Source organism: Octopus sinensis, unplaced genomic scaffold, assembly GCF_006345805.1.
Source record: "Octopus sinensis unplaced genomic scaffold, ASM634580v1 Contig10565, whole genome shotgun sequence".
Lineage (NCBI taxonomy): Eukaryota > Metazoa > Mollusca > Cephalopoda > Octopoda > Octopodidae > Octopus > Octopus sinensis.
The window spans coordinates 10,001-35,000 of record NW_021832131.1 but is presented as its reverse complement, the minus strand read 5'-3'; the positions used below and the strand labels follow the sequence as shown (position 1 = coordinate 35,000).

Here is a 25,000-nt window from a genome sequence, read left to right as displayed (position 1 = left end):
ATGCTAGCATGGGTTGGACGATTTGAATGAGGTCTGGCGAACCTGATGGCCGCACCAGGCTCCAATCTGATCTGGCAGAGTTTCTACAGCTGGATGCCCTTCCTAACGCCAACCACTCCGAGAGTGTAGTGGGTACTTTTATGCGCCACCGGCGACCTCGGCGGAATTTGAACTCAGAACGTAACAGCAGACGAAATACGGCTACGCATTTCGCCCGGCGTGCTAACAGTTCTGCCAGCTCGCCGCCTTAAAATATAGTAATTATATTCTATCGAAGAAGCCAGGTAAGATTAATTTCGAAGAAACAATTACTATTTCATTAAAAACCAGCAGTATCACCCGGTGTTGCTTGGGTTTGTTTCGACCCTTTAGAATTGAAATTTTTGAAAAGTAAAAATTTTGCAATATGCAACTTGTTATTCTCTTCAAGTGAACATTTTTCCAGTTGGAATACACCGAAAAATGGTGACACAGCAGTCAAAAATCGTAAAAATTATGGGATTTTCATAGAAAAAAAGCACCTTTTTGATGTAAATAATTTTTGGTGTTAACATGGTCCAATTTGAATTTTATCTTCTATCAACTTGCGCTGCAGGGTCTTGAAGGAGATAGTGTTAGTTGAAGGATACCAAACCTGCCACAGACAACTTCAGCTTTATATATATAGATTTGCGACACACAATTTTCCATCCTTGATAATGAAACTTGGTAGATCCAAAAGTTAAACACACAGACACACGCACAGATACACACACAGACACACAAGTTGAGTTTTATATATATAAAGATTTTCGGTGGAAGAAGTTCCCTGTTCAATACTCACTGGCAATGTTTAAATTTGGTCAAAAAAGACGACGAAGATTTCGTCACCTATTTGGAGTGGTTAACAGAGAGTGTGGGAAATTGAAATTGAATGAACTCACTCCGGATATGTTCAAGTCTTTCATTTTTGTTCAAGAGCTTACTGCAAAGAATGATGGAGATATACCATCCTAAATATTAGCAAAACTTGATCAGGATCAAATTTAATCCTGCCGGCAGTTCTAGAAGAATGTCAGAGGATTATTAATTTATGACGTGACGCAAATAAAATTGAAAAGAAAGATTGCTCTCAGATTCAAGTGTGTCAACTGGCGTCGGGTAAGAAAAAAATATGAACACTGAATCTACGTTAGCACGCCGGGCGAAATGCATAGCGGTATTTCGTCTGTTGCTACGTTCTGAATTCAAATTCCGCCGAGGTCGACTTTGCCTTTCATCCTTTCGGGGTCGATTAAATAAGTACCAGTTACACACTGGGGTCGATATAATCGACTTAATCCCTTTCTCTGTCCTTGTTTGTCCCCTCTGTGTTTAGCCCCTTGTGGGTAGTAAAGAAATAGGTATTTCATCTGCCGCTACGCTCTGAGTTCAAATTCCGCCGAGGTCGACTTTGCCTTTCATCCTTTCGGGGTCGATTAAATAAGTACCAGTTACACACTGGGGTCGATATAATCGACTTAATCCGTTTGTCTGTCCTTGTTTGTCCTCTCTGTGTGTAGCCCCTTGGGGTTAATAAAGAAACGGGTATTTCGTCTGCCGCTACGTTCTGAATTCAAATTGTTGTGGGGGACGGTTATTCAAAGTGGACGGATGTGCATAAATGTAAAAAGGCGACTTCAGCGGTTACGATAAGTTTTTACACGAAGTGTTCGTCAGGTGTGGTATTTCGGATACCAATGTGACTAATAATGGAACTCAAATTACATCAGACTAGTTCATCGAACATGTCACTTCTCCGCCTTATCATCCTAAGTCAAATGATCAAGCGGAACGATTTGTTGACACTTTCAAGAGGACATGGGAAAAGGTGAACAATGAAGTTATGGACGATATTGCATTTCACCAATTTCTTAGACTGTACCGAGTAACACTTAATCCGAACATACCGTCGGGAATGGCACCCGCAAAACTGATGTTTGCTAAAGAAATCAGATCCGTCTTTGATGAGCTGATACCTAGTGAAAATTTAAAAAAAAGTGAACAACAAAAGGCGCAGAAATGGCTGTGTGGTAAGTCGCTAGTTTACCAACCACGTGGTACCTTGGGCAAGTGCCTTCTACTATAGCCTTGGGCCGACCAAAGCCTTGTGAGTGGATATGGTAGATGGAAACTGAAAGAAGCCCGTCGTATATATGTATGTGTGTGTGTTTGTGTGTCCGTGTTTGTCCCATTCAACATCGCTTGACAACCGATGCTGGTGTGTTTAGCGGTTCGGCAAAAGGGACCGATAGAATAAGTACTAGGCTTACAAAGAATAGGTCCCGAGGTCAAGTTGCTCGACTAAAGGCGGTGCTCCAGCATGGCCGCAGTCAAATGACTGAAACAAGTAAAAGAGAAAAGAGAGAAAGAGAACATAAATACTTCACGTTCGGTCGTAAAGTTTTTGTTTTATAACTTATAGATATTGTAAAGAAAGCTGGGAGGACGGAGTAAACATTAAACCAATTGGAAGAATTTTATTCCTGGTAAAAGGAAAAAATGTCAAACATCAAAGACATTAACTGACTTAAAAAAAGATGCATGGAAAAAACAGTCACGAAATTGAAATCCCCATGGAAGCCTTCTACGACATGTTTGAGGTACCAACACCCAAACAATTTGAGACTACACGATCTAGCACCAGAAAAGGGAAAATGGAGGAGACATTAGAATTGAACCCTTAGAGTCAGAGATATTAAAACTCGGAGAATTCAATTTTCAAAAGGGGAGAAGGTAGTGGAGACTGATTCTAAAAACGGGGTATGTTGTAGAAGGAATCCGACTACCTCCACGTGACTAAAATTGGACTGGTCCATTATTATAAAATATAGAATTGTGAGTGACTGGCAAATCGGATTAGTAAGTAGTTCGCTGTGACCGTTGATACAGCTGCATCTTGCAGCTCACCTGCGTCCTGTCCAGGTGGGGAACCTATATGCCAAGAAACCGGGAAACCGACCCTTATGAGCCAGGCATGGCTCGAGAAGGGACAAACAAAAAACCAACTGTCTGGTACTGCATCACAGCATTAAGCAGAATATTTGCTGTGGCCCATCTTTTATACCAAGATATACTGTGTTATTATTATTATTATTATTATTATTATTATTAAGACGACAAGCTGACAGAATTGTTAGCATTCCAAGCGAAATGCTTAGCAGTATTTCACCTCTTGCCGCATTCTGAGTTCAAATTCTGCCAAGGTCATCTTTGCCTTTCATCCTTTCAGGGTCGATGAAATAAGCACTTGTGAAACAAGGGTCAATGTTATTCACGAGTCCCCTCCACCAAAATGCCAGGCCTTGTGCCTTTAGGAGAAAAGATTATTATTATCATTATTATTATTATTATTATTATTATATTATTATTCTATGTTTGAGTTTTGCTTTATATTTGTACAAGTTGGCTCCAAGTCTCACCCAGAGACCTCAAGAGACAACAAGTTGGAAGTTCATGTTGGTGTTATGCCTAGGGTGCCACATATTTGGTTTTGTACTTAGTGTTGTACTAGTGAATGTCTAAAAAAACCATACAAAAATTATGTTTGTTTTAAAACTTGAGATTACAAAGAAAGTATTTTGCGTAGGATATGAGCAGTTCCCATGAGCACTATCTTTTGAATTTCTGCCATTTTGGGGTTTCCTGGTATCCGAGTCAGGCAGCAACCAGACCCCTCAGCTCCCACCCCCCGCCCATCATTCCCGGGAAGCACCTGTATATATATTGAGTGAGACGGAACCCAGTTTCCGTCAACCAAATCCACTCACAAGGCATTGGTCGGCCCGGGGCTATAGCAGAAGACACTTGCCCAAGGTACCATGCAGTGGGACTGAGCCCAGAACCATGTGGTTGGTTAGCAAACTATTTACCACACAGCCACTCCTGCGCCTATATATTAATAAATTAAAAATTATATATTAATGAATTAAAAATTCCATCACACAAGTGTTTAATTAAATTTTTATTGTTTTAAACCTAAAGAGACATCAACTATAAAAAGTGTAGAAGTCATCATCTTGAAGGAAACAAAAAAAAAAACAGAAATTAAAGTTTGAACATGACATTCTTTTCTTCGGGATTGAAACCTTTTTCATAATAAGCTGCAGGGCTCTGAAAAAAATTTAAGAAAAGTAAAAATTAGAAATTAGAAAAAAAAAATGTTTTATAAAGATGTGCTAGTGGAGTGCTAAGTGTACCACACGAGTGAGATCGTTACCAGAGCAACAAGCTGGCCTCTGAGCCGATGGCACGTTAAAAATTTAATTTTTATAATATATATATATATATATAAATATATATATAAATAAATATATGTATATATATGTGTGTGTGTGTGTGTGTATAAAAATTTATATAAACAAATATATAAATATATTAACAAAATTCCATGGGTTGGACGGTTCAACTGGGGTCTGGGAAGCCAGAAGGCTGCACCAGGCCCAGTCTGATCTGGCAATGTTTCTACGGCTGGATGCCCTCCTAGAAACATTGCCAGATCAGACTGGGCCTGGTGCAGCCTTCTTTCTTCCCAAACCCCAGTTGAACCGTCACACCCATGCTAGCATGGAAAGCGGACGCTAAACGATGATGATGATGATGATGACAAATATATATATATATATATATATATATATATATAGCAGCAAAATCAAGGAACGGCCATAATAGGCTATTCACCCACTAGAAATAACAGCCAAAGCTTCAACCGCAAAACAACATTAATTCCGCAAACCAGGAGAAAATTAAAAAACATTTACCCTGTAGTTCCTTATACGATGCACCGTTTCATCTATTGTTTAATGGTAAACTAACCTGATTAAATTAAATCAAGCTAGTCTTCCATAGGCCGATAGATTCGTCAGTAAAGAACAGCCAGATCGGAGCAGATATTTACACGAGGCACTTCTATCACTGTCTCGGCAATATCTGACCTAAAATTTTCAAATCATCGCACTCGCGCCAAATTTATCGGCAGCAAATATAAGCCGCCGATTCCATATATATATATATATGTGTGTGTGTACGTGTGTGTGTGTGTGTGTGTTTATATATATATATATATAACTATGTAAGTACTCGACAGAGTGTAAGTACCTAGAGAGAAAAGTTGGACCTAAGAAGCATCAGATGTGGTGTGCAAGAGAGCCGACTGTGCTGGTATGGTCATGTTGTAAGAATGGATGAGGATAGCTGTGTGAAAAAGTGCCACACCCTAGTGGTTGAGGGAACCTGTGGAAGAGGTAGACCAAAGAAGACCTGGGATGAGGTGGTGAGGCACGACCTTCGAACATAAGGCCTCACCGAGGCAATGTCTAGTGACTGTGATTTGTAGAAATATGCTCTGCTTGAGAAAACCCGGCAAGCCAGGTGAGACCATAACCTCGGGGCCTATGCCAGGGGTGTAACCAACCCACTTATGTGTGCGTTTCCTTCATTGGACACTAAACTCTGCTAGCAAAGACCTGCTGAGGCACGTGAAATCGGAATCGAAATCAAATTCGATGACTGGCATCTGTGCTAGTGGAGCGCTAAGAGCACCATCTGAGCGTGATCGTTGCCAGAGCAGCTGACTAGCTTCTGTGCCGGTGGCACGTAAAAAGGACCATTTGAGTGTGATTGTTACCAGCGTCACTTTACTGGCACTTGTGCCAGTGACATGCGGAAAAAATACTCAAGCAAGGTCGTTGCCAGTGCCGCTGGACTGGCCCTCGTCCTGGTGGCACGTAAAAAGCACCCACTACACTCTCGTAGTGGTTGGCGTTAGGAAGGGCATCCAGCTGTAGAAACTCTGCCAGATCAGATTGGAGCCTGGTGCAGCCTCCTGGCTTACCAGCCTACAGTCAGACCGTCAAACCCAAACCAGAATGGAAAGCTGATGTTAAACAATGATGATGATGATGATAATGATGATGATAATGATGATGATGATAATGATGATGATGATGATAATGATGATGGTGATGATGATGATGATGGTGATGATGATAATGATGATGATGATGATAATGATGATGGTGATGATGATAATGATGATGATGATGATAATGATGATGATGATAATGATGATGATGATGATAATGATGGTGATGATGGTGATGATGATGGTGATGATGGTGATGATGATGGTGATGACGAAAGAGGACAAAAGAAGGGAGATAACTAACTCCATTGATGACTCTCTCGTAATCAATAAAATCTTCTCCGTGAATCATCAGCTCTGGGGCCTTCAGTGGGGGTTCAAGCACAAACAAGGGCCACAGGGTGTCCTTCATTGAGACACTGAAACAAAAAATACAAACAATATATTCTCAATAATCATGGCCATGTCATTATAATTAAGCCCCAGGTCAGCTCTGGGGTATACTGGGCTTCGAATATTTGTACCCCAGAGTCACTTTGATGGCATGCATTAGTATCTCACTCAATAACAACAACAACAACAATAGTAATAATAATAATAATAATAATAATAATAATAATAATTATTTTTTACTACCCACAAGGGGCTAAACACAAAGGGGACAAATAATGATAGACAAACGGATTAAGTCGATTATATCGACCCCAGTACATAACTGGTACTTAATTTATCGATCCTGAAAGGATGAAAGGCAAAGTTGACCTCGGCGGAATTTGAACTCAGAACCTTGCGGCAGATGAAATACGGCTACACATTTCGCCCAGCGTGCTAACGTTTCCACCAACTCGAATCCTTTCTACTGGAGGCCCAAGGCCTCAAATTTATGAAGAGGGGATTTCACTGGTACTTAATTTATTGACCTTGAAAGGATGAAAAGCAAAGTCGACCTCGGTGGAATTTGGAACTCAGAATGTAGTGATGTGCAAAATACGGCTAAGCATTTAATAATTATAATAATAATTAATTCGTTTATTGGCCACAAGGGCTAACAAAAATCAATTAAAACATAAAGGGACAAAACACAGGACGAAAGTTACAAAGGGTTTAGTCCGTTTGAAAAAAGGTCCGTGTACAAAAGTAGGATAACAACGAAAAATAAGTAACAATGAAAACTCCCAATAGGGGGAGGCGCTTCGAAAGGTTACTCTTGGAAAACCCATAAAAGCCACGGGAGCCTGGTCAAAAGGGGGCATAGAGAGCCCCTTTCTCCTTTTATATTTCCCCTTTTAATTTTCACAGGTGTATCCTCAGAATTGGTCCGTTCATACTGGCCATTCTTGCGACATTCACCCACCTTTCAATAAACTTGCTATCAGACATCACTTCCCTCTCTACTCTCATCTTCCTTTTCAAGTGAAACTTGAAAAAGTTGATGAGGCCTTGGCCAAAGAGGAAAGTGTCTGACCTTAGCCCTTTCAAACGGGTCCACCATATCACCTCTTTCGCTACAGCCACTAGGCAAAGGAAAACTGCTTTGCCCTCCTGGTTAAAGGAGGTCGGCGGGGCAATCCTCACTCTGGATTCAGCTTATAGCTGGATCCGTCCTATACGTGACAGTAGCTGTTCGATATAAACCCATAGTTCAGCAATACTCGGGCACTGGACGAGTGCGTGCAGAACGGTTTGGTTGTCCTGGATGCACCTCGGGCAGGCCCGTCTGACGGCACTTTTGTGCCGGTAGAGTTTGTCCCGAACTGGCAGAGCCCCTCGGTAGCACTGCCAAGCGAGGGACCTTTGGAAATTATCCATTGGCCCCGGCCCGAAAGTTCTCCCCCCCCCCCCAAGAAGCAGAACATCAACAAAATGTGTACATACACCATGCGATAGTTGTTGAAATCATCTTCATGTTTCTGGCGCCAAACTTTGAACTTTTCTGGATTCTCCTCATCTTTGTGTAAATTCAGTTCTTCTAATTCTTCAACAATCTGGAATAAACAGAGATTTCCACAGAAATATCAACCAACTCAACCAAAAGCATGGAATGAGGAAAATAATAATATATTTGTTTTGTTTTGCTTGTTTCAGTCATTTGACTGCGGCCATGCTGGAGCACCGCCTTTAGTCGAGCAACTCGACCCTGGGACTTATTCTTTTGTAAGCCCAGTACTTATTCTATCGGCCTCTTTTGCCGAACCGCCAAGTAACGGGCACATAAACACACCAGCATCGGTTGTCAAGCAATGCTAGGGGGACAAACACAGACACGTAAAAGCACCATCCGTTTGTGGCCGTTTGCTAGCTCCGTCTGGCACCTGTGCGGGTGGCACGTAAAAAGCACCCACTACACTCGCGGAGTGGTTGGCGTTAGGAAGGGCATCCAGCCATAGAAACACTGCCAGATCAGACTGGGCCTGATGCAGCCTTCTGGCTTCACGGACCCCAGTTGAACCGTCCAACCCATGCTAGCATGGAAAACGGACGCTAAATGATGATGATGATGATACGACGGGCTTCTTTCAGTTTCCGTCTACCAAATCCACTCACAAGGCTTTGGTCGGCCCGAGGCTATAGTAGAAAACACTTGCCCAAGGTGCCACGCAGTGGGACTGAACCCGGAACCATGTGGTTGGTAAATAAGCTACTTACCACACAGCCACTCCTGCGCCTTATTAAAAACAAATTCTTTCTATTATTAATGAATTAATTAAGACTTTGGTCAGCTCAAGGTGACATGCAGTGGGACTGAACCCGGAACCATGTGGTTGGTTAGTGGCCACAGTCAAACGACCGAAACAAACAAAAGAATAAAAGCATAAAAGAAAATTAAGGAGATAATGCTCACAATTTCCCAGTCCGGTAAATTGGACACATCATAGGTTAATATTTCCGAATGGTCCCTGGAAGAGCAGAAACAAAAAGAAACAAATTAATTTTGAATCATTCAGCAAGAAAAATTAACTCTGTCATACTCTATTATCTTATGTAGGCATATATATATGTGTGTGTGTATATATATGTGTATGTATATATATGTGTATATATATATATTTATATATATGTGTATATATATATATATATATATATATATATTAAATATTAGGGAATAAATCCAAACTTACAGGGAAAAATCAGATTTAGGATTGAATCCAATTTTATAGAAAAATATTATATTATATTAAATTAGAGACAAATATGAAAAATTAAATTTATTAGGTTTTCATTATATACAATTATTTTTAGAGATTATTTTAGATCTTGATTATAATATTTATATATATTTTCATTGATAATTTATATATATTAGTCATTTTAAATATTTATGTAATTAGATATAGACAAATATTGATATTAGATTATGGGTTTTCTACCTTATAAATTAAAGTTAATATTTAACATTATAGTCAATTTTGATATAATCATATTTAATAATAGAGTTTATTATAAGTAAAATTATTATATTATATATATTATTTATATCTTAAAAATATTGATTATATTTTAGATATTTAAACCACCTGATGAATGACTGCGACTCAAAAATCTGAAGAAGTTAGCAGGCATGAAACGATCATAGTGTGATATTAATTATATTTTTTTAATAATTTTGTTATATATTTAAATAATATAAATTAAATAATCTTATGTATTGGCTTAAGTTTTTCATTGTTTGATTTGCCTAACACTGGTTTTGTCTCTAATTTAATATAATATATATATATATATATATATACACACACACATATATATATATATACACACACACACACACATATATATATATATATATATAATGTGTATATATCATCATCATCATTTAGCGTCCGCTTTCCATGCTAGCATGGGTTGGATGGTTCAACTGGGGTCTGGGAAGCCTGAAGGCTGCACCAGGCCCAGTCTGATCTGGCAGTGTTTCTACGGCTGGATGCCCTTCCTAACGCCAACCACTGCGTGAGTGTAGTGGGTGCTTTTTACGTGCCACCCGCACATATATATATATGTGTATATATATATGTGTGTATATATATATATATTATATATATATATATACTACTAATATAGGATGAAGTTTTTTTACAGAAAATTTTTTTTATCAAAGTGGCAGCATATTAAATACCTTTAAAGGTTAAAATTATAAACAACTTATAAACAAGAGCAAAGGAAAATTATTTCCATGCCAATATGCTGATAACAGACTTTTAAATCGTCAATTTCCACATATTATTATATACCCACTACAGAAATACGTTGTGCTGAAATCGAGGAAAGCTAGCCAACAGAATTTTTTTTTTTACATGGGCGCATGTAAGTATTTCATTTATTTCTATTCGTATTTTCTACTGAAGAGGAAAAAATCTATTATGAGATTAATTCCAAAATTGATTCAATATAGAAATAACAAACTTTTAAAAAGAATTCTGTTGGCTAGCTTTCCTTGATTTCAGCACAACGTATTTCTGTAGTGGGTATATAATATGTGGAAATTGACGATTTAAAAGTCTGTTATCAGCATATTGGCATAGAAATAATTTTCCTTTGCCCTTGTTTATAAGTTGTGTATATATATATATATACATAAAGTTAATCCAAACAAGAAAACAAAAAAACAACGCAAGGACGTGGAACAAATAAAGTATTATTGGACACTCAGGAAAGAAGGGAAGAATGAGGGTTTTATGTTTCGAGCGGAGCTCTTCATCGGAAACATAGGAGAAGGAAAGATCCAGAGAAGGGAAGACAGAGGAAAAAAAATCGCCATATATATATATATATATATATATATATATATGATCGCTAAGCTTGACAAAAATGGCAGCCAAATCTCCCTCAAAATACACACTTGCATCGTAAACATGCAAAGGATACACTGTGAGCTCATAATTCTCCACAAGGAGGCGCTAGCAACCAAGTAAGATTTAGAACCATTGTTCTGAAACACAAGAAGTGAAACAGAGATGGAGAGAGGAGGGAAGAAGAAAAGAAAGATGAACATTTTTGCAAAAGGAATTTTACCAAACTTACTTCATAGAAGGAAAGAGCTTTTCCTTATAGACTTTGTCGATTCTTCTTAAGAAGTCGTCTGTGAGAACCGGACTGTTTACTTCGTAAGGCTGTCACAGAGAGAATAATAAAAATAAAATTAATACATAGGCGTAGGAGTGGCTGTGTGGTAAGTAGCTTGCTTACAAATCACATGGTTCCGGGTTCAGTCCCACAGCGTGGCACCTTGGGCAAGTGTCTTCTACTATAGCCTCAGGCTGACCAAAGCCTTGTGAGTGGATTTGGTAGACGGAAACTGAAAGAAGCCCGTCGTATATATGTATGTGTGTGTATGTTTGTGTCTGTGTTTGTCCCCCCAACATCGCTTGACAACCGATGCTGGTGTGTTTATGTCCCCATCACTTAGCGGTTCGGCAAAAGAGACCGATGGAATAAGTACTGGGCTTACAAAGAATAAGTCCCGGGGTCGAGTTGCTCGATTTAAGGCGGTGCTCCAGCATGGCCGCAGTCAAATGACTGAAACAAGTAAAAGAGTAAAGAGTAAATATGACCAAAATAGTACTTTTAACAATAATATCGAAATTACTTCTTTGTAAATTATTCATGTCTGATAAGTAGCATCTACTAGTGTTGTGGCTACAGTATATAACCTCTACTAATGTTGTGGCTACAGTATAAATAGCCTCTAGTAATATTGTCACTAAAGTATATACACTATAATGTTGTGGCTATAGTATATACCATGTAGTGGTGCTGTATTTACAGTATATAATATCTATTAAGTGTTGTCGCTACGGGTTATACATTATCGTATATAGGGCGGTGAGCTGGCAGAATCATTAGCATGCCGGGCGAAATGCTTAGCAGTATTTCGTCTGCCGTTACGTTCTGAGTTCAAATTCCGCCGAGGTCAACTTGGCCTTTCATCCTTTCGGGATCGATAAATTAAGTACCAGATATGCACTGGGGTCGATGTAATCGACTTAATACCTATGTCTGTCCTTGTTTGTCCCCTCTGTGTTTAGTCCCTTGTGGGTAGGAAAGAAATAGGTATTTTGTCCGCCGCTACGTTCTGAGTTCAAATTCCGCCGAGGTCGACTTTGCCTTTCAGCCTTTCGGGGTCGATTAAATAAGTACCAGTTACGCACTGGGGTCGATATAATCGACTTAATCTGTTTGTCTGTCCTTGTTTAGTCCCTTGTGGGTAGTAAAGAAATAGGTATTTCGTCTGCCGCTACATTCTGAGTTCAAATTCTGCCAAGGTCGACTTTGCCTTTCATCCTTTCGGGGTCGATTAAATAAGTACCAGTTACGCAGTGGGGTCAATGTAATCGATTTAATCCGTTTGTCTGTCCTTGTTTGTCCCCTCTATGTTTAGCCCCTTGTGGGTAATAAAGAAATAGGTATCTACATTATTGTAGCATGGTAGTTACAGTATAGGCAACAGTAGTTTGGTAGTTAGTCTAGACTACAGTTTAGAGTAAAAGGGTTACTCACAAATCTTTGAGGAGTCCTGTTAATAATTATTTGAAATTAATTAGCAATTGTTAATGTGTATTTCGTAATTAAATGCATCCCTGAGTTTTACATTTTAATTGCAATATTAACCCTTTAGTGTTTGCATTAATCTGCCAAAATTAATCCTTTTTAATCCACATTGTCTTGAACTAATTAGGCATTATCTTGTAACTATAAGAATTTGATATAGGTAGCTGTTAATTTTTAAAACGATATTGTAGGGTCTTTCTCTGCATAGAGGCTGAGGCAAAAGGAGCTGTGTGGTGGGCCCATATGAAAGGTTTAACCCTTTAGTGTTCGCATTATTCTGCCCAAATTAATCCTTTTTTATCCACATTGTCTTGGACTAATCCTGGATTATCTTTTAACTATAAGAATTTGATGAGGTAGCTGTTAATTTTTAAAACATTTTAGGGTTGGTGTGAGAGACCAGATCTGGCCAGTTTGAACATAAAACAGGTAGAATACTTTTGGCCGGATATGGCCGGTTTAACTCTTTTGTATTTAAACCGGCTGTATCCGGCCAAAATATTGTTTCTGTTTTATGTTCAAACTGGATAGATCCAACCTATCATACCTGCCCTACAATATCATTCTAAAAATACACAATTGTATCATCGTAATTCCAAATCAATGAAATAAAACATGATTAATTCAGAGAACTGTGAATAAATAAGCCTTACATTTAACAGAGTAATCTGAATGCTAAGGGGTTAAATGCTAAAGGGTCAAGTCAAATATCCCCCCCATCACCAATACTTACTATTCTTCGTTTGTTGATCCTTTCCCTGAGATAGGGAATCGGGGCATCCAGGTAGATAAAGAGATGTGGTTTCCACAAGTCACAAATAGTGTATTTACGTAGCATGTTGGTGTAATACTGGAGGGCTGAAAAACAGGCGAAGGACACTTTAAAAAAAACAACCCCAGAGTATCTAAAAGTGATGAGAAAGGATCTTCAGATACTGAGCTTTGCTGAGGAAATGATTAGGGACCAGATGTGTAGATAAGACATGTCAGGCGCAGGAGTGGCTGTGTGGTAAGTAGCTTGCTTACCAACCACATGGTTCCAGGGTTCAGTCCCACTGCGTGACACCTTGGTCAAGTGTCTTCTACTATAGCATCGGGCCGACCAAAGCCTTGTGAGTGGATTTGGTAGACGGAAACTGAAAGAAGCCCGTCGTATATATGTGAGTGGCTGTGTGGTAAGTAGCTTGCTTACCAACCACATGGTTCCGGGTTCAGTCCTACTGCGTGGCACCTTGGGCAAGTTTCTTCTACTATAGCCTTGGGCTGACCAAAGCCTTGTGAGTGAATTTGGTAGACGGAAACTGAAAGAAGCCCGTCGTATATATGTATATATATATGCATGTGTGTATGTGTTTGTGTGTCTGTGTTTGTCCCCCTAGCATTGCTTGACAACCGATGCTGGTGTGTTTACGTCCCCGTCACTTAGCGGTTCGGCAAAAAGAGACCGATAGAATAAGTACTGGGCTTACAAAAGAATAAGTCCCAGGGTCGAGTTGCTCGATTAAAGGCGGTGCTCCAGCATGGCCGCAGTCAAAATGACTGAAACAAGGAAAAAGAAAAAGAAAGAAAAAAAGGCTAAATAAAATCACTGTCCCCCCCATATACAGGTTGGTCCTTTACAGGTGCTGATGGCACGTAAAAAGCACCCAGTACACACTGTAAAGTGGTTGGCATTAGGAAGGGCATCCAGCCATAGAAACCATGTCGCAACAGATAGCCGGAATCTGGTCAACTCCCTGCTAGTCAGCTCCATGTCAAACTGTCCAACCCATGCCAGCATGGAAAATGGATGTTAAATCATCATCATCATCATCATCATTTAGCGTCCGCTTTCCATGCTAGCACGGGTTGGACGGTTCGACTGGGGTCTGGGAAGCCAGGAGGCTGCACCAGGCCCAGTCTGATCTGGCAATGTTTCTACAGCTGGATGCCCTTCCTAACGCCAATCACTCCATGAGTGTAGTGGGTGCTTTTTACGTGCCAGACGGGGCTGGCAAACGGCCACGGTCGGATGGTGCTCTTTACGTGCCACCGGCACAGGGGCCAGGCGAGGTTGGCAATGGCCATGATCGGATGGTGCTTTTTACATGCCACCAGCACGGGGGCCAGGCAAGGCTTGCAACGGCCACGATCGAATGGTGCTTTTTACGTTCCACTGGCACGGGGGCCAGGCGAGGCTGGCAACGGCCACGATCGGATGGTGCTTTTTACGTGCCACCAGCATGGGGGGCCAGGCGAGGCTGGCAACGGCCACGATCGGATGGTGCCTTTTACGTGCCACCAGCACGGTGGCCAGGCAAGGCCACGATCGGATGGTGCTTTTTACGTGCCACCAGCACGGGGGCCAGGCGAGGCTGGCAACAGCCACGATCGGAAGGTGCTTTTTACGTGCCACCGGCAGCCTGTACAGGAGAATAGATGATACAAGTTTATTAATACTGTATTTTGCAAGGTACAGTGCAAGAGGGCCGTCCAGTAAACTGGTTTGGCAGCTGCAGGGACTTGGGCGTTCCTGCTTGTAAATTAGGGAGGATTATAAGCGGTTCTGGACCATCAGAATCCAGGAAGTCAGTGTTGTACCTGTACTTGAGTCATTGATGGAACTGGTGATGTTCTAGCATGGCCACAGCCTATTGAATGAAACCAGTGAAGCAATGAAATAAAATTGAGAGAGAGTGGGAGAGGGTGAGAGAGGGTGAGAGAGAAAGTGAGAGGGAGAGGGTGAGAGAAAAGTGAGAGAGAGAGGGTGAGAGAGAGTGAGAGAGAGAGGGTGAGAGAGAGTGAAAAAGAGAGTGAGAGAGAGAGGGCAAGAGAGAGTGAGAGAGAGGGTGAGAGAGAGAGTGAGAGAGAGGGTGAGAGAGAGAGAGTGAGAGAGAGAGGGTGAGAGAGAGAGTGAGAGAGAGGGTGAGAGAGAGAGAGTGAGAGAGAGAGAGGGTGAGAGAGAGAGGGTGAGAGAGAGAGAGTGAGGGTGAGAGAGTGAGGGTGAGAGAGAGTGGGTGAGAGAGAGGTGGGAGAGATGGAAGAAGAGGGTGAGAGAGAGAGTGAGAAAGAGAGAGAGAGGGTGTGAGAGAGAGGGTGAGAGAGAGAGAGTGAGAGAGAGAGAGAGAGTGAGAAAGAGAGAGAGAGAGTGAGAAAGAGAGAGAGGGTATGAGAGAGAGGGTGAGAGAGAGAGAGTGAGAGAGAGAGTGGGTGAGAGAGAGTGAGAGAGAGAGAGAGAGTGAGAAAGAGAGAGAGAGGGTGAGAGAGAGTGAGAAAGAGAGTGAGAGAGAGAGTGAGAGAGTAACAGTTGTTGTAGTTGTTGTCATCTTACCTTGTGGTCTCATATAACCAAGCTGGGTAAAAACTTCCGCAAACACCATGTCACTGTAAACACTCCTTTCCATTACAACACCTTGACCTGAGGGGACAGAAAGAGAGAGAGATAAAAAGGGGGACAATACTGTATAGTAAACCTTTTTCTTTTCTTCTTTTTTTTTTTTTTTTTTTTGTGGTGGAGATACTCAGCCACTTAGGTTTCAATCAGTTTTCATTATACTTCATTCTAAAGCGAACAAGTTGGAAATTTAAGACCGAAACTTCCATGTAAAATGCATTCAGATTGAAAGAAAGAGCTTTTCCTTATAGACTTTGTCGATTCTTCTCAACAAGTCGTCTGTGAGAACCGGACTGTTTACTTCATAAGGCTCTCTCTTTACTTGTTTCAGTCATTTGACTGCGGCCATGCTGGAGCACCGCCTTTTAGTCGAGCAAATCGACCCCGGGACTTATTCTTTGTACTTATTCAATCGGTCTCTTTTGCCGAACCGCTAAATGACGGGGACGTAAACACACCAGCATCAGTTGTCAAGCAATGCTAGGGGGACAAACACAGACACACAAACATACACACACACACTTACATATATATACATATATACGACAGGCTTCTTTCAGTTTCCGTCTACCAAATCCACTCACAAGGCATTGGTCGGCCCGGAGCTATAGCAGAAGACACTTGCCCAAGATGCCACGCAGTGGAACTGAACCCGGAACCATGTGGTTGGTAAGCAAGCTACTTACCGCACAGCCACTCCTGCGCCTATCACAGAGAGAATAATAAAAAACTTGCCTGTGTTCAGGAGATGTTCCAATGCAGATACGTAATTGAAGAACCGCAGTTGGTACAGAAGCATTTGGGGCCTCCCTAACTTCAGGCTCTTCTTGGGGTCAGGATCGCTTAAGAACTTCTTGAGGTCGTACGACACATTGGCAGGTTGTGTAAACTGATCATCAAGTTCTCTCATGTCAAAACCATTGTCTCGGAACCACACTTCATCGGGATGAATATCAGGCATGTAATGAAGGTCAAAGCTTTCAGCAACTTGCTTTGCAAATTCTGTTTTGCCGCTAGCAATATTGCCATCGACCTGAAAGTAAAAATAGATTATTTGAGATGTTGGGTTCAAATTTTGGCACAAGGCCAGCAATTTTGAGTGAGGATCTAAATCGATTACTTTCACTCCAGTGAAACTAATTTTATCAACCCTGAAATTATGAAAGGCAAAGTTGACCATGGCGGAATTTGAACTCAGAACATAAAGACATAAAAACAGATTGTTTGAGATAATGGTTTCAAATTTTGGCACAAGGCCAGCAATTGTGAGTGAAGGTCTAAGTCGATTACTTTCACTCGAGTGAAACTAATTTTACCAACCCTGAAATTATGAAAGGCAAAGTTGACCATGGCGGAATCTGAACTCAGAACATAAAGGCATAAAAACAGATTGTTTGAGATACTGGTTTCATATTTTGGCACAAGGCCAGCAATTTTGAGTGAAGGTCTAAGTCGATTACTTTCACTCGAGTGAAACTAATTTTATCAACCCTGAAATTATGAAAGGCAAAGTTGACCATGGTGGAATTTGAACTCAGAACATAACAACGGATAAATATCAAATCAAATCAAATCACAATCAAATGGAAATTGTAGTTGTGGTCCCAGGGCTGGTGGCAAGTAAAAAGCACCATATTCTTTTCTACGAGGCCTTAAATTTTTGGGGAAGGGGTCCAGTCTATTAGATCGACCCCAGTATGCAACTGGTACTTAATTTATTGACCCCGAAGGGATGAAAGGCAAAGTCGACCTTGGTGGAATTTGAACTCAGAACGTAGCGGCAGACGAAATACCTATTTCTTTACTACCCACAAGGGGTTAAACATAGAGGGGACAAACAAGGACAGACATAGGTATTAAGTCGATTACATCGACCCCAATGTGTAACTGGTACTTAATTTATCGACCCTGAAAGGATGAAAGGCAAAGTCGACCTCGGCGGAATTCGAACTTACAACGTAACGGCAGACGTAATACCCATTTCTTTACTACCCACAAGGATCTAAACACAGAGCGGACAAACAAGGACAGACATGGGTATTAAGTCGATTACATCGACCCCAGTGCGTAACTGGTACTTAATTTATCGACCCTGAAAGGATGAAAGGCAAAGTCGACCTTGGCGGAATTTGAACTCAGAACGCAACGGCAGACGAAATACACATTTCTTTACTACCCACAAGGGGCTAAACACAGAGAGGACAAACAAGGACAGACATGGATATTAAGTCGATTATATCGACCCCAGTGCGTAGCTGGTACTTAATTTATCGACCCCGAAAGAATGAAAGGCAAAGTCGACCTCAGCAGAATTTGAACTCAGAACGTAGTGGCAGACGTAATACCTATTTCTTTATTACTCATAAGGGGCTAAACATTGAGGGGACAAACAAGGACAGACAGACGGATTAAGTCGATTACATTGACCCCAGTGCGTAGCTGGTACTTAATTTATCGACCCCGAAAGGATGAAAGGCAAAGTCGGCCTTGGCGGAATTTGAACCTAGAACGTAACGGCAGACGAAATACTGCTAAGCATTTTGCCTGGTGTGCTAACGATTCTGCCAGCTCGCCACCTTTGGATCCTGTCAAACTGTCCAACCCATACCAGCATGAAACACAGACGTTAAATGATGATAAACAGGATGTCAGTCCATAGCAGGGTGACCCACTTACAGCTGAGTGAACTGAACCAATGGGGAATGAAGTGTCTTGCTCAAGAACACGATGCCCAACCTGGGTGATAATTGAAACCACAACTTTGTGTTCATGAGCCTAACATCCTAACCACTAGTCCACGCAGGGTGACCCACTTACAGCTGAGTAGACTGGACCAATGGGGAATGAAGGGTTTTGCTCAAGAACACAATGTGTCGCCCGGTCCAGGAATCAATACCACAATCTTGCGATCCTGAACGAGTCCAACACTCTAACCACTAAGCCATGCACCTCCAGTACTCGGTTTCGACAGCATAGAAGTGACCCAGACCACAATAAACCCCCGGACGGGACAGCAGTGCATCACGGGGTTAATCATTTACAGCTGAGTGGACTGTGGCAACATGAAATGAAGTATGTTGCTCAAAGATACATCGCGTCACCCAGTCTGAGGATTGAAACCGGAATCTTGCGATCATGAATGCAACGCCCTAACCACTAGGCCAGGATTAGAATGTCTGAGACACACTGCATTTCATGACGCTCATACCTCCTACAACTCCATAAGGCTGAAACAAGGAAGGAAGGAAGGAAGAAGGATTCAGACAGGATGGTCATGGCTGGAGAGCATTTGATAATCGATCTACTCAATTACACTTCAACAACAATTGTACTGTGTAAGCTTCAGGTTCTTTCATTTGCTAGAAACAGCAGCTAAATCTCACTGAAACCAGCAAAAGAATAGACTCACTTGCAAACATACAATACTTTGTATATATATATATACACACACACACACATAGGGTGTCCCAGAAGTCGCGCACCACCCTGTTTTTTTTTTTTTAAGAATACACTTTATTGAAATTAATCGTAACAAATGCTCAAATTGAGCACCCTCTACAATAAAACATGTAGAAGAAAATATTAAATAAAATGCTTTAATTATTTTAAATGAAAACCAGAATGGTGCACGACTTCTGGGACACCCTGAATATATATATATATATATATATATATATATATATATATATATATATGTATATATATATATATATATGTATGTATATATATGTATGTATATATAATATATATATAATATATATGTATGTATATATGTAGTAATATATATATATATATATATATATATATATATATATAAAGTTAATCCAAACATGAAAACACAAAGAGAAAACACAACAACGCGAGGACATGGAACAAATATAGTATTATTGGACGCTCAGGAAAGAAGGAGGGTTTAACGTTTCGAGCGGAGCTCTTCGTCGGAAACATAGGAGAAGGAAAGATCCAGAGAAGGGAAGACGGAGGAAAAAAAAATCGCCAACGGTACACACGAAGTCACGAGAGGGAAACCACTATGTGGACACCCATATGCTAATTTCTCACCTTCATTTTAAATTTAAAATTAAATATATTATATATATATATATATATATATAAGAGAGAGAGATAGATAGATAGATAGATAGATAGAGAGAGAGAGAGAGAGAGAGAGAGAGAGAGAGAGATCTGCTAGATCCAATACGTCGAAGTGGTTCGAGGTTCGAATCCAAACCTAGGAAACCTTCCAATTCCCACAACAGTAACAACTATATATAAATAAATAAATATATTTACCACAATGATGCGGCTGTTGTCGGTGAATCTTTTGGAGGTATGGTCGAAGAACTGCCAGAACTGGTTGTAGACCCTTTCCTTGTACGGCCACGGTTTGACCTTCTGCTCTTCTTGTCGATGCAAAGTCGGCGAAGTGAGATTCGCGATTTGGGTGGAAGCCACAAGGGGAGACCGGACAGGGAGCAAGGAAGGCGAGATACGGCCGATGCCGGCGGCATGGACCTTACCAATGGATCGGACCACTATCATCATAATGCCGGGCTTCGCTGGAAAAACGAGATCGGTTTTAATAGAAGGAGACCATGATCGAGCGAGCCGTGAGGGTAACCTTGGTGAGACAGGAAGTCGAGGTTGGTGGAAGAAATAGACAACAACGATGTGGAGCTCTCTAGCGGAAGCAGCTTGTGGAAGGATGAGAGTTGTTCCCCTTGGAGATATACACTCTTTTACTCTCTTTTGACTCTTTTACTTGTTTCTGTCCTTTGGTTGTGGCCATGCTGGAGCACCGCCTTTAGTTGAGTGAATCGGCCCCGGGACTTATTCTTTTCTAAGCCCAGTACTTATTCTATCGGTTTCTTTTGCCGAAACGCTAAGTTACGGGGATGTAAACACATCAGCATCGGTTGTCAAGCGATGTTGGGGGGAACAAACACAGACACACTAACACACACACACACATACATATATATATATATATATATATATATATACATATATACGACAGGCTTCTTTCAGATATTGGGGGGGGAGGACAGACACAGACACAAAAACATATACACGCACACACACACATACATAACACACACACATACATACATACATACATACATATACACATACATACATATACACACACACACACACATACGACGGGCTTCTTTTCAGTTTCCGTCTACCAAATCCACTCACAAGGCTTTGGTCGGCCCGAGGCTATAGTAGAAGACACTTGCCCAAGGTGCCACGCAGTGGGACTGAACCCGGAACCATGTGGTCGGTAAGCAAGCTACTTACCACTCAGCCACTCCTGCGCCTGAAAGTTAGGAGGAAACAAAGGCCAATTCGTGCGAATTTTCCGAAACTCTTCAGAAAGTACAACAAATTTTGGCCAGCTGAGTGGATTGGAACAGCGTGAAATAAAGTGTTTTGCCGAAGGACACCACTACGCTCCGCCGGGGAATCGAACTCATGATGTTATGATCGTGAGCCGAATACCGCTAGCCACTAAACCACGGTCTTTCACATGTGTACTAAACACACAGTGGAGGCGCAATGGCCCAGTGGTTAGGGCAGCGGACTCGCGGTCATAGGATCGCGGTTTCGATTCCCAGACCGGGCGTTGTGAGTGTTTATTGAGCGAAAACACCTAAAAGCTCCACGAGGCTCCGGCAGGGGATGGTGGTGATCCCTGCTGTACTCTTTCACCACAACTTTCTCTCACTCTTACTTCCTGTTTCTGTTGTACCTGTATTTCAAAGGGCCGACCTTGTCACTCTGTGTCACGCTGAATATCCCCGAGAACTACGTTAAGGGTACACGTGTCTGTGGAGTGCTCAGCCACTTACACGTTAATTTCACGAGCAGGCTGTTCCGTTGATTCGGATCAACCGGAACCCTCGTCGTCGTAACCGACGGAGTGCTTCCACATATACACACACACATATATATATACATTCGCTTATATGTGTGTGCGGACACAGTCACATAGGTACGAAAATACACACACACACAGAGACACGGACGCATACGAACACGCACGCACACGCACACACAGACAGACAGACAAACAGACACTCACGCACACGCACACGCACACACACAGACAAACACGCGCACACGCACGGGCACACACACACACAAACACACACCCACAGACGGACAAACAGACGCACACACTCACACGGACAAACACACACACACACGCACACACACGCGCACAGACGCTCGCGCTCAGACCTCCGCGCGCACCGACGCACGCGCGCACCGACGCACGCGCGCACAGAGGCACGTGCTCACACACGCACGTGCGCGCTCGCACACACACACGCACACGCTTTCAATTGCTAACAGCAATTTGAAATCCGTTGTAATCAGCTTAGCCTACATTGATCAAAGGGAAGCAATTGCTGCTAAGCTATATTACACAGTTACGTCCCCTTGGCCATAACATTTTTTTTTTCACCGAGTTAAACAGAATATGGAATTCTTTCGTTTTCTCAGATTTTTCTCATCTCACACAAAACCTCACAGAGTATCCATGCCCGAAAATTCATCCCTTATTCAGAGAGATGTCTGATTATTGTAAATTTTCGGATCTTTTCGGTTTGAACGGCAGTTTTTAAAAATAATTTCCACGTGGCATCTTGGGCAAGTGTCTTCTACTATAGCCCGGGCCGACCAATGCCTTGTGAGTGGATTTGGTAGACGGAAACTGAAAGAAGCCTGTCGTATATATGTATTATATATGTATATGTATGGTGTGTGTGTGTGTTTGTGTGTCTGTGTTTGTCCCCCCTAGCATTGCTTGACAACCGACGCTGGTGTGTTTGCGTCCCCGTCACTTAGCAGTTCGGCAAAAAGAGACCGATAGAATAAGTACTGGGCTTACAAAGAATAAGTCCCGGGGTCGATTTGCTCGATTAAAGGCGGTGCTCCAGCATGGCCGCAGTCAATGACTGAAACAAGTAAAAAGAGAAAGAGAAAGAGAAAAGAGTAACTAAAAAATTTTAAACCTCGTATACTGGTAGAATGTCTTTATAAAACATCTTTTTCTCTTGGCTTTATTGAGAAAATTCTATAGTTTGTACGATATTTGTTGGTTTTTTTCTTCAATTTCTGCAATTTCAACCAATCAATGACGTCTATTTGAGGTAAAAAACATTCTGTGCCGTATGAATATGTCCCTCGTTTAAGAAACAGATTGGGCTTATTTACATTTTTGAAGAAAAAAAGATACCCTTCCCCCCTTAGCCTAACGCTAACCCTAAAACAGATTGAAATGCAATAGATCGATACTAGGGTCATAATTATGGGTGACAATTTCATATGACACCTGCTAGAAAAAACTGTGGCGGTGGTGATGATGGTGGTCGTGGTGGTGGTGGTAGTGGTGGTAGTGGTGGTGGTGGTAGTGGTGGTGGTCATGGTGGTAGTGGTGGTGGTGGTGGTGGTGGTGGTGGTGATGGTGGTAGTGGTGGTGGTGGTGGTGGTGGTGGTGGTCATGGTGGTGGTGGTCAAGGTGGTAGTGGTGGTGGTGTGGTGGTGGTGGTCATGGTGGTGGTGGTGGTGGTGTGTGGTGGTGGTGGTGGTGGTCATGGTGGTAGTGTGGTGGTGGTGGTGGTGGTGTGGTCATGGTGGTGGTGGTCATGGTGGTAGTGTGGTGGTGGTGGTGGTGGTGGTCATGGTGGTGTGGTCATGGTGGTGTAGTGGTGGTGTTGGTGGTGGTGGTGGTCATGGTGGTGGTGGTCATGGTGGTAGTGGTGGTGGTGGTAGTGGTTGGTGGTGGTCATGGTGGTAGTGGTGGTGGTCATGGTGGTGGTGTTGGTCGTCGTGGTGATGGTGGTGGTGATGGTAGTGGTGGTGGTGGTAGTGGTCGTGGTAGAGTTGTCCGTCGTAGTCTTTGACCGTGAAGCTGTCGTCTGGTTTCTTCCAATTTTTGTCGGTGGCGGAGTTGGCGTCCAATGCTCGCACCTGGCACCTGTGTTGCTCCTCCCCTTCTTTCCCTCCTTCACGAAGCTGTGGGGAAGGCAGGGTAGGGAAATCAACGTCCTAAGCGTTGTCAAGGAGACCAGCCTTCTTTTAGAACGACGACTTCATGGCTTTGAAGTCGCCAAAACAGAAAATGGCTAAGAAAGCCGAAAGCAAATTCTACAAAATCGGGAAACACGCCACACAGGGAAGGTTTCCCGTGCAAAGAATTTGCACAACCGAATGCTTTAGTTGTTGCACAAACTTTTACATAAAAATATAATACAATACGCAAGTATTATTAAAACAAGGGGACATATAGTTTTTGGTCATTCAGTTGCTTCACCTGCCGCATATTTTATTTAATCATGTGTCAAATACGCTTCGGGACCTTTTCGGTTTGAACGGCAGTTTTTTCTAGCGGTGTCATATGAAATTGTCACCCATAATTATGACCCTAGTATCGATCTATTGCATTTCAATCTGTTTTAGGGCTAGGGTTAGTTAGGCTTAGGGGGGAAGGGTATCTTTTTTTCTTCACAAATGTAAATAAACCCAATCTGTTTCTTAAACGAGGGACATATTCATACGGCACAGAATGCTTTTTTTTACCTCAATAGACGTCATTGATTGGTTGAAATTGCAGAAATTGAAGAAAAAACAACAAAAAATATCTTACAAACCATAGAATTTTCTCAATAAAGCCAAGAGAAAAAGATGTTTTATAAACACATTCTACCAGTATACGAAGTTTAAAAGTGTTTAGTTACGTGGGTCACCCATAACTATGACCCTAGTATCGATCTATTGCATTTCAATCTGTTTTAGAGTTGGGGTGGGGGGAAGGGTATCTGTTTTTCTTCAGAAATGTAAATAAACCCAATCTGTTTCTTAAACGAGGGACATATTCATACGGCACAGAATGTTTTTTTACCTCAATGGACGTCAGTGATTGGTGAAATTGCAGAAATTGAAGAAAAATCAACAACAAATATCTTTGAAAACTATAGAATTTTCAATAAGCCAAGAGAAAAAAATGTTTTATAAAACATTCTACCAGTATACGAAGTTTAAAAGTGTTTAGTTACGTGGAAATTATTTTAAAAAACTGCCGTTCAAACCGAAAAGATCCTCTGTTTCTTAAACGAGGGACATATTCATACGGCACAGAATGTTTTTTTTTTTTACCTCAATAGACGTCATTGATTGGTTGAAATTGCAGG

The 25,000-nt window shown here is 41.6% G+C and overlaps 1 protein-coding gene across 1 annotated transcript; it reads right to left on the bottom strand.

Annotated features, from left to right (window-relative positions):
- Positions 1 to 3,964: 3,964 nt before the first annotated feature.
- On the bottom strand, positions 3,965 to 20,467 carry LOC115228455 (NADH dehydrogenase [ubiquinone] 1 alpha subcomplex subunit 10, mitochondrial). Its single transcript, XM_029799033.2, has 9 exons — positions 20,094 to 20,467; positions 16,536 to 16,833; positions 15,738 to 15,824; positions 13,161 to 13,285; positions 10,901 to 10,989; positions 8,724 to 8,778; positions 7,757 to 7,866; positions 6,186 to 6,300; positions 3,965 to 4,131 (listed from the first exon to the last, which is right to left on the bottom strand). Exons 1-9 carry the CDS (start codon positions 20,343 to 20,345, stop codon positions 4,066 to 4,068), a joined length of 1,197 nt encoding a protein of 398 aa, XP_029654893.1. The 5' UTR covers positions 20,346 to 20,467; the 3' UTR covers positions 3,965 to 4,065.
- Between the last annotated feature and the right edge of the window lie 4,533 nt (positions 20,468 to 25,000).